At 30.8% G+C, this 11,542-nt stretch overlaps 1 protein-coding gene across 3 annotated transcripts; it reads left to right on the top strand.

Moving 5' to 3' along the window:
* Positions 1-1,735: 1,735 nt before the first annotated feature.
* LOC149567375 (uncharacterized) lies at positions 1,736-4,495 on the top strand. 3 transcript variants are annotated; one of them, XM_089817479.1, is made up of 5 exons: positions 1,736-2,233; positions 2,319-2,396; positions 2,523-2,628; positions 2,738-2,883; positions 3,973-4,495. In XM_089817479.1, exons 1-5 carry the CDS (start codon positions 1,991-1,993, stop codon positions 3,973-3,975), a joined length of 576 nt encoding a protein of 191 aa, XP_089673605.1. In that variant the 5' UTR covers positions 1,736-1,990; the 3' UTR covers positions 3,976-4,495. The 3 variants fall into 3 exon arrangements, with proteins under 3 accessions (XP_089673605.1, XP_089673604.1, XP_089673603.1); XM_089817478.1 differs by having other exon boundaries at positions 3,198-4,495; XM_089817477.1 differs by having other exon boundaries at positions 3,195-4,495.
* The last annotated feature ends 7,047 nt before the right edge of the window (positions 4,496-11,542 follow it).

Below are 11,542 nucleotides of genomic sequence, written 5' to 3'. Positions count from 1 at the left end.
ATTAGTTTCTTCATAAGATAGTGTATTGAGTTGTCTACACTTACTAATCACCATTAATGAACACTAGTCACATTTATTTGAGTTGTATATACCTATGAATCATTCTTAAAGAAAATTGGTCACATTTATTTAATACTATCATCTATTCATGTAAAATCTTCTTTAAGAGATGGGACATCACAATATTATTCATTTGACTTTGCTTTTTTTGAAGGAGACATTTGTGCCAATTTACTTCAAAACAAATCTTCACAATTTGCAAATTATAAACTAATAATACATATCAAAATCTTCATCAAAATAAAAAGAATTTACTAAACTGTTTGAACAAGTTAGCAACAAACTTATTAAAAAAAAGATGGGATTTGAAGAGAGATTTGAGTAGGAAAATTTTAAGCTACATCTTTGCTACTACCTAAGATCTTTCAGTTAAAGCACAACAGTACACCACCAAAAGAAAATAATGAAAGCATGTGTACAAAAATAAAATGAACACCATAATTATACATGGAAAACCCACAAAGAAGCTAATTCTAATGAAATGTATAACAACACTGATTAATGTGACACCACATAAGTGCTTTTATACAACAAGGATAATGGTAGGATAGCTACCTGAATAGATATGCTCCGAATATAGAAAGGCTCATTGCCGATACCAAGTCTCACTTCTGACGAAGTGAAAAGTGAAATTGAAACACAATATAGTATCGAGCCTCTACAAATTTAAGAACCACTTTCACCTCCCTGATCAACTTGTCTGAGTGCTTCATACTTCCATTACAAACATGAGCGCACTTGATTTCTTTTCACGTATATCCCAAACTCTAGCCATAAAGTTGTCAGCCAAAATAGATTTTGTATTCCACCTCAAGCAATACAATGATCCTCCTGAATATCAATACATTACCACAAAATTTGGCGCTAATAGATATGATAAGCACACTAGGAGAAACTATTGGAACCAAAATAAAAGAATAAGGGACTTATAAAAAGAAGTTAGAGAAGTGAAGGAATAAAAAAGTCTAGTGTTCAACAAATTAAATCATAAAATATATAATTTTTTTTGAAAAAATACAAAGTATCCTATAATAAGATATGCCTTTTGGTTTGTTGTTTAGATGTTGCACACTTTAAGTGGGGCCCTCTCATTCATCATAAATCAAGGGGACAAGACCTAGTAGCCACTCGTGCTAACTTCACACATGTTTAAACTATAAGTCATATTTTACTCTACCTTTGTATATGAGTGAAGATCTTAAAGTTAAGATTTCGACTTTTTGGTATTCACGGATCTCTCTATAGGGATCGCAAAATGGTAGAAAAATGTCATTTCAAAATTCTTGCCAATATCCATTATGTTCATGCACAAAAAGTTGTTCACTATTAATGCACGTATGATCGGTTATTAGTACATGTATTTTCATTTTTTAGATTTTTTTAAGAATGGTAATTAAAAATATCTATGACAAAACTATCAAAATTATTGAAGCTCTACTGATAATCCCTACCCCTAATATATCTAAAATTAAATAGCCGTTCTGTAGTTATATCTCTGCCTTAGGCACTATCTGGGTGATAAAGAACACTTGTTTAGACAACTTTAGAGAGCCCTTTTTTATCCCCGGTTTGTCTTTTACCATTTTGCCAGATATCTGTCCTTCCAAATTCATTTAAAATCTTGTGAAAGCTTCACCAAGGGCTCATATCATCTCTCCTCTCCACCACCCATTTCCTCATTCTTTGTCATTTGTAACATAGTAATGTGGAGGATTTTCCTACGTTCAATCTTCCTCCCGTACACACAATTTATACACGTTTTATCTTTGAATTCCACACTAGCATTCAACTCTGCTGCGTTTCATGCAAGACATCTCTTATTAGTTTCAAAAGAATATACTTCTTCGCCAAAATTCTCATTTGGTTTATAAATAGGAGATTCTATTTTAGTTTAGTTGAGATTGTGAAACATTTTTCTTGTGACCAAAGAATGGCATCCTCTCGTTTATTGCAATCACACAATGTGGGTCTTTGTAAAACACATCATTCTGTGAGGGGAGTTGCAAGGATTATAACTTGTAGGACTTCCAAACAAAGAATTTGTAAGAGGAGGCCACCGATGTGTTTGCTACAAAATAAGGTATCAGCAAAAGAAGTTATCATTTGGGAATTTCCCAAAAAAGGACTGGATTTACAACCAGAGAAGAATGGGATAGAAGATTTGATTCAAAATGTGAGTTTCACATATAGAAAATTATGTTAGAGGAATGTTAAGGTTTAATTGAATGTTAATTTATAGTGTATGTGTATGTGGTCAGGTGGTTTTTAACTGTAGGTTCTTTACCTTGATGGGTGTGGGTGGTGCACTTACAGGCTCTATTCTCTGCTTCTTCAGGGTAGTTCTTCTTTTCCAAATTCATGATCTCTAATTTTTTAAAGTATTTTTTAGATCATATTTAATAATTTAAAACATATAATCATAGAAAATATGAAATATCCAATTTGATTGGAATGAATAACAGGGGTGTGCCCTTATGTGGGACTCATTTCTGAAATACTTTCATCGTTTTCCAATTTTCAAGGGGTTAGAGTCTGCCCATGAAATTCTACCCCTTGTAGAAGCAATAGGTAAGAGTGTTACAAATGAAACTTCTTTATTTTTATTTTTTTAACGTAATCTTTTGATTTCATTTAACACTTACAATCATCATGCTGATTTATATTTATTTGGTTTCAGATATATATTTATTGGGAACAGTAATGCTCATATTTGGCATTGGTCTGTACAAGCTGTTTATCAGCAACCTCGGCATCCCTCCAAATGCATCTTATCAACCCCCACAGAGCAGATCTAGTAGCTTATTTGGACTCTTTGCTTTACAGGTTTGTGACCATTGTTTGTGCGCAGTAGTTTTTCGTTATAAAATAGATTTTCGTTATAGCGCAGTAGTTTTTCCATTAGTTTGAATATCAATGTTTTGATTGTATCTCGTGTGATCTATCATCAGAAGAGAAAGGAGAAGATAGATCACTAATTATCATTTCAGCATTCTGATATAAATCACCAGATGGGAGATCAAACATTGATATTTAAACACAATCAAACCCAAAAGCTAATAAATTATTCCTATGAATTAATAATATTCACTTTTTATTATAATTATTTTATCTATCATTTCTTATTGAATGGGCAGAAGCGGCCTGCTTGGTTGGAAGTGATGTCAGTAGAAGAGTTGACAGCAAAAGTGGAGAGAGTAATGATGATGATAATTCTACTTTCTCTCTTGGAGAAAAGCAAATGGTTGATAATAAACACACCCTTCGACTTGCTATGTTTCTCAGCTACAATACTTTTCTCTTCTGCCTCTATTTTCTTACTCTCCAAATTGTCTGGCCAAGGGCAGGCCCTATGCAACGGCTTAGCTTAATTTGGCTAAGAGCACTTTGTGGAGTTGGTGATCTCATCATCATCAAATTTTGGAGCTTATTTTTTAGCAGTCACAAATAGTATGTTTAAATAAAATTATTCATAATAAATTGTTTAAGATAATATTTAGTTTAAAAATAGGAAAAAAATAAAAATGAGGGAAATCAATAGTGAAGCCTAGTGTGATATTTTGCTGATTCCTCTCAATAAACAACTTCAGCCCCTCCCTTTTTTTAAAGCTTATTTTTCATTTTTAAACTTTGGCTGCTCTGTTTTATGCAGCCCTGTAAGGATATGGGTACCACCGGCCTTCTTTTTAACTATTATGTACATTACGTATTGTGGGGATAGAATTTCACAGCCTCATTAATTAACGTGAAATTTATACTTTATTTGTAAATTTAGTTGTGATAGAGTGTGATTGAAAATGTCCATACAAAAAATTATTACACAACTGAATTAAAAAATACAAGTAATTCATCAAATACTAAGGTTTTGTTTGTAGATCTTCATCAGCTTTTAACCACAGAAAATAGTTATTACAGTGATCAGTCTCTGGATGGGATAATTACTGCTGCCAGCCAATGTTTCAGAGGCCCAATACCATCGATTGAATTGAAACAGTAATGTTGTAAATATCTAAGAAACAAATTGTGGAGTATGCAAGGAAGCAATTCCAGTGACGTACACAAATGGCGTAGGTGATGGAATATATTAGTATGGTTGTGTGGATGAGTGGAGCAATACAGAGAGACACTAATGGCACGCATGAAAATCACCAACTTATTTTATTCCCATCGAAGTCTTCACTTTAACATCACAATGTACTGCACTGGGATTGTGTTAAATCTTTTCACCAAATATCTTATATTGTTGTGGTGTATATTTAAAAACATGAATCTCATGATGTACTCCTAAGAACTTTAAGAACCAATATCTCATGATGTCTCTATAAGATCTTTAGGAAAACTGAAATGTTATGATGTGATGTCTTTTAATGGGACAATCTTTATTGACAAAGTTGTAATAGGAGAAGAGCAATAATAGTTGAGCACATTTTAAGAGTTATGTACTTTTTGTTCATCTTATTCTTTTATTAATTTTATAGGAGTCAATAAAATAATAATAAAAATTTAATTGATAGGTTTCACATATGTGTTTGTAATCTATTATTTTTAACTTTTCTAGTTTACAATTGATCTATTTGAACGCTATTATTAGGACACTTGTTCATAAATATGATACTTTGAGTGCACAATTATTATGGAATCTTTGAATAGGTTTAAATAATATATTTTGAAATGACAACTTTTTGACCCTTAAAACATTTAACAAATTTTAGAAGAGCTTCCTTAATACCAATAAGTCAAAATATAATTTTAATGTAGCTAAGTGGCATATGAAGATAGTATAAAAAAAGTTCACGAGATGTGTAGTTTAAATTCTATGGGCTTGTGAAGTCAGCTATAATAGCTAAGATTATGCTTCCCCTAGGAAAACACTAGTCTTAGGCTGAAATATCATGATATTGGAGTCTTGCACTCAAAATTATCTTTAACAACACTTTCTTTAAGAATCATTCAACTTCACTAGCACACTAAAGATCTAGTAACAATAGGTAAAAATAAAAAAATTATTAAATCCAAAATTATGACATCTTCAAACCATATATATTATAAAAATGTTATAGGAAGATGCATCTTTTTCTATAAAAAACAAGTGCCATATAGTGCACGTACTTGCCTTATAATTAATTAATTAAATTTGAATAGATCTTATTAAATATAATCTTTTAATAAATTAAATTTAATCTAGTTTAAATATTCTATTAATAAATTATTAATATTTGTAGATATGTAAAACTTTTCATAAGTTGAATATATAGTTATAAATACAATTGCTGTCAAATAAAAAAAATAAAAATTAATTTATTGTTAATATAATACTAGTGATCCAAATCTTCCCCAAAAAAACTAATTTATAGCTAAAAATCAAAATATTTTTAATCATTATTTTCTTCGTTTTACTATAAACATATATATTTTAAAGCTTATTTGCTAGCGTTAACTTTACTGGTTCTGATTTGCAAGGTATGATGAAAAAATATATAGAATAAATTATTTTGATTCCACATAAGTTATATGAATACACATTGAAATGAATAGTCAAGAAATCATGAGTTGAAGCACAAAATTCTTATCAATTTTATTAGATTAAACATTTATCAATGACAGAAATGATGATTGTGTTTGAACACATATAGTCGTTCTAGAAATGATGTTTAGGAATTTGATAAAATAATTTTTATTTTTCTTTTAGACACATTTTTAGCTTTTCTAGCTTGGTCAATTCAGTTGAAATCTATGCAATAACTGGTTGATTGAAGAGAAAACTAACGGGATTTATTTTTCTTGTCAATATTTTAGATGAAATGTTATTTGAGGGTTGATCTATTTTTATAGTCTTTTGTTTTCTATTCAATCAGTTTCAAGATTTTTCTAAATGTTTTTAGATAGTACTTTTTTATCTGAAATAAACTACAAGAGTATGAAGAAAATGGATGAAATATTTTTCGCCTCTTATTTACATGGGATATTATGAAAGTCATTTTGCCTTAAACTAGTCTTTGTGAGATACCCAAATTTCATATTTTATAATCAAAGAAATGAAAACCTAGCCTTGCGTTGGATTATAGTTGAGGCAGGTTGACAAAAATTACCAAAAGAGAACAACAATCAGAGTACTTTAAACTCTTAGGTTTTCCTTCTTCCTTTACAATTAAGTCAGAATTTTCACCCATTACCATTGCTATTCCCATGCGTGAGTTTGGCAGGTTGCTATAGAATGCAGATATGAAGCTTTTAAAAATGTACGTGTTCTTTGTACATGAGCAACTGAGATTCATAACTGTACCAATGGAGCAATCCTGCAGTATGGTTTCATAATTGTTAATGTTATGATTTATCATGTTATTGTGTCAACATTTCAACTTATTATGTTTTATCATGTATCTCATTTTGCAAATTTAGCTTTGTCCACTTATCCACTTAATCCTTCCATTGCAAGCGTTCTTGATTCCTTCAAGTGAAGTGTAGATCTGCACATAACAAGAAACAAGCTACAACCACGGATCTTCAATATGATTTCATGGGAGGTGGGAACACCAATACAATGTTCGACTCAAGCAAGCCTCTATACAACACAATTAATTTTTCTCTCTTTTTGTGTGTGTATGTGCATTTTTGACTCTAGAGGAGCTACAGGTGGGTAGAATAGATTGAGGCAGATATTTTCAGATTTCAAATAGCTAAATAAGTTGGACTAAGTTACTGTACACTAGTGTGTAGCACTTTTCATTTGATTTTCAAAGAGAGATGTGTAGAGCCTTCTTATTCAAACTTTAGTACCTTCTCTTGACAAATACATTGTAAGACTAGGGAACTTAGATCACCTAGTCCAATGTATTCTACTCTAGATGAAAGCTACATGTTCTCTTTTGTATCTCATTTCCAATCTAAGTTTCTATGTTGATTTCTTGTTCCGAATCTTATGTGTATGCCAAAATTTATAACTTATGTTTATGGTAAAATATATGACAACACAAAAGTAACATAAATCCACACACACTTCCCAATCTCTAATATATGGCAACACAAAAGGAACATAAATCCACACACACTCCCCAATCTCTAAGATATGAAAACACAAAAGGAACATAAATGCACCAAGTGTTCAACACTCCTATTAGAACTATAGCTGGACCTAGTTTATGTTTCTAAAGATATACCATGGAGATTTGAGATCTTAGTCCCAGGCGAGGAAATCATTTCATACATATCAATTACAAAAATACCTATAAGTTCTCAATGGTAGCTGTTAGATTCAAAGAACAAGGAAATATTCCCATAAAAAAGTATCTCTAAGTTATACAAGTCTTATCCCCATTTATAGAAATAATGGACACAGATCATTTTAAAATAAACTCATTCCATGCAAGCCTTAAAAGAAAGGTCTAATAATGTGATAATCTCTATCTCCTGAAAAGTTGATTATGATATGAGCATTGTTCACAATTTTTCAGCATATCCAAATATCCCTTTTTTCTCCTCCCCTCCTATTTTTGAGGAGTTGTTCGACTAGATACATACTCAACCCCCATTTTCTATTGATTTTGGTTTTCCAATTATCGCAGAATATGTTTGGGAATCTATGTTTTCTATCGCTCCCACTCCATCTTTATCTTTTGATGTCATTGATATGGAAGTGAAAGAATTTTTAGATTCATTTGAACAAATAGAAATAGAATGAACTTGGTCATTCTTTTTTATTGAATTTTTGATATGGCTGGTCATGTGATATTATTCGAATTGTGATACTTATATTTAAGTTCAAATGTTATATATTCATGCTACAATGTAGCCCAAGTTTTAGGGGACATCTATTTTGGACCAAATGTTACAGTCCTCAATATGTGATATTTCCCCTAACACAACATACTACAAGATCTCCATAGACTCTTTGGACCAAGTATGACTATCCTCACTATGTGACCCCAAAATGCACCAAAATAGGGCAAATTAACAAACTAACACCTAGTTACTTGCACCCCCAAGACTCCAAACTTTCAATAGTTTCTCAATATGTTACAAAAACCCTAATTCCAAGAGGAATTAGACCCAAAATCCTTGGAAAATCAAAAGCCCCAAAATGATGCCTTTAAACCCTTGATTTGAGGGTTTCTCCAATCTCCCTTCTCCACACACTTCCAAACCTATTTGGTGGTTGGTTCATCATTAGTAAACCAAAATTAGATCATTCAAATCATAAAAATTCCATGCTATGAATACTGATCTCTTCTTTCACCAACTCCATTCTAGGCCACCTAGTGTACCTAGTGCCTCCAACACACCAAAACTCAAACCAAACTTCACACCATGATCCTAACACCTTAGATTATATTAACATAGTACATTTTACATGTTAAAACTCCCCATTCACTCTTTTCCACTCATCTTTCACCATTCTTCCACTATAGCCCTTTTAGGTTTGCCTAGTAGCCCTTCCAACACTCAAATAAACATTTTGCTCCCAAAATTCCCAAAGAACCTAGAGATGTTTTTACACTTTAAAATACCCTTTTTGAAGTTATTAAATTCCTAATAATCTTAGGTTCTCACTCTTTGAATGGTGAATGCTTCTTTCACCTTCTAACTCTTTAATTAGACCTTATTAGCCCTCTCCTAACAAAGCAAGTACTAAAGGGTCTCAATAATAGACCTCCTAACCCAAAGAAAAAGTTAATAGATGATTATAGTCAAATGATTTTCCACTTTCTAGGATGATCCACCATGTTTTAACACTTCAACTACAAAACTCTCCATTCTAGGTGTACTAACATGGGTTTTTCTCAACTGAGCACCTCTAAGCACTTCTAGATCCCCTCAGTGGATCCAACACCATCTCTTGATCATATCATGACCCTCCAATACATATTAAGTGGCCCTCCAATAGGCAAAACTTTCAGACCATGACTGGTCCTGATTCAAGTGACACTTCACTGGGTTTTACCAGGCTTATCTCTCTTCCTCAACAACTAGCATCCTTCCTTGTAGTCAACATCACATATAATATATATAATATTTCATTGACATCTCCCACCAAACCAAAATTAACATAGTGGTGGGAGTGCCTTACATTTTATGGAGGTTTCAAAGCTCATTTTGCCAATTGTGCCTTTAACCAATCATTGGTTCTACATCAGTTCAATCCTCTGTGTTGTCAACAATAAAAAAAAGTAATAGAAACATGAACAAGTACAATCTTAAACTAATAAATGTTTCTACATCCACCCAAATAAAATATCACGCTCAAACTATTCGTTGTTGTCTAAAATGTACCCACGGCCAGTGGCTTCCAGATTTGTAGAGAAATAAATTTTTATTGTTCAAAACTATTTCAAATTTGTACTATTACATATCAATATTGATCTCCATTGTCCACTCATGTGGATGTCTATGAAATAGACCCTAACTCTTCTAAAGAATGACTAACTACTTCCTAACTTTCTCTATACCAATCTCAATTAATAAAAAATTTATTTGGACAAAAATGGAACAAATGTATTCTTCTATGCAACCCTCTTCTCATGGAGAGATTGATCAAATGGTGGATGGAAGGTAAAAAATAGAAATGCATTCTCCTTGTGAAGCTATAAATAAGTGTAATTAGAAATGCATTCTCCTTGTGAAGCTATAAATAAGTGTAAGGATTGTTACAAGAAAAGTTTATTTGGGCCAGCAGAGCAAGGAAAACATGGAGACTAGACTCAAGAAAAAGGAGTGGGGGAGATGGACCCTAGTTCTACAATTAACCAAAAATCCTCAATTCACTTCTTTAAATTTACATAATTTTGTTTGTGTTTCTCTTGCAACATTTGGTTTTTGTTAGTTACTTTAATTAGTTGTGTTGTGTTGTTTTGTGGCAACTTCTTGGCTTTTTTTTGAGTTGTCCTTCTGTTTAGTTGTGCTTATCGTTCTTTTCTTAATGTAAAATGATTTAGGGTCCGTTTAAAATCCTTATCTAATTGAAAACTTACCATAAACAACTCCATATTGGAGGACTAAAAGATGGCTTGTGACATGCAATGAGGGTATGTGCAGGATCATGGTGTGCCAAAAAGTGGCGATGTGAAAAAAATAGAGTTTGAAGACGTCTAAAAGCACTTCAAAATCTACTCTGACTTTTTTTCACCTATCTAGGTACCAAACCTGAAAAGTAAGGCCCTAGGCTTATCGAATATCCGATATAAAATAAAATAAAATTGCTATAACATAATATTATAATAATAATATAATAATTATAATTATACAACAATATAATATTATTATTATAATAATATAATAATTATAATTATACTATAATATAATAATATTATTATTATATTATAATAGTATAATATATTATATAATAGAGGCAAAAGCCTACAATGCAATGGTAACTTGCGAGCCTCTCATGTGGGAGGTCTTGGGTTTGAATCTACCTTCACTTAACATATAATAATAATTAATCTAGGCTCTGACTGTTTACTGATAATATATATATAAAATTTATTATGTAATATTATATTATATTATAATAATATAATAATAATAATTATACTATAATATAATATATTTATTATTATTATAACAGTATAATATATTATAAATTATAATAATATAATATAAAATATAATATAATATATTATTATAATAATATAACAATTATAATTATACTATAATATAATAATAATAATAATATATTATAATACTATAATATATTATGTAATATTATATAATATATTATTATAATAATAATATAATAATAATAATTATACTATAATATAATAATAATATTATTATTATATTATAATAATATAATATAATATAATAATAAAAAATTAATATATTATAATATAATATGTAATAAAAAAAGTAATATATTATAATATATCTAGCATTATATTATAGCTAGCAGTATATTTCGAAATCGAATATTCGATACCTGTGACTCAATATTAAAAAAATGATAGACTCGCAGGCTTATATTTGGCTTATTTAAACACTAGTATTTTAAGGCAAGGATTAGATATCAGATTTTAAATCAGATATCAGATATAAAGGTTTTTTTTTGTTTTTCTAATCATTTAAAACTTAAATTCAATAGATTTTATCATGATTTTGTTAGTTTTAGTGGATCTAGGGTTTTTTTGAAAAAAATTGTTAAAATTAAAGTTTTTTTAAATATATATTACGTTTTGCAATTCAATAGGAGTGGCTGATCAAAATGATGACACTGAGGCAGGGAATAATATTGCTCGTAACCCCCCACCAAACAATCTAGTGCCCCCAACTAACCGTCCACCAAATGATCCTCTACCCCCTCAAAACCCTCATCGAATTGAGGGGTTTGCGAAGAACATATAATAATGTACTCGCATTAGCTCCTATGTTATCCACGTTAAACACCATAGTGGATAACATTGAAACCCTTACAAACCAATAAAATGCCGCTCTTCATTGGCGTGATGAAATGCACAAGATGTTTGATGATGGTTTGGACTATGATGAGGTTGCA

Source organism: Cupressus sempervirens, chromosome 3 (genome assembly GCF_028749045.1).
Source record: "Cupressus sempervirens isolate cs-2001-9-10 chromosome 3, ASM2874904v1, whole genome shotgun sequence".
NCBI lineage: Eukaryota > Viridiplantae > Streptophyta > Pinopsida > Cupressales > Cupressaceae > Cupressus > Cupressus sempervirens.
The sequence above is the reverse complement of the archived record's forward strand: the minus strand, read 5'-3'. Positions and strand labels throughout refer to the sequence as shown.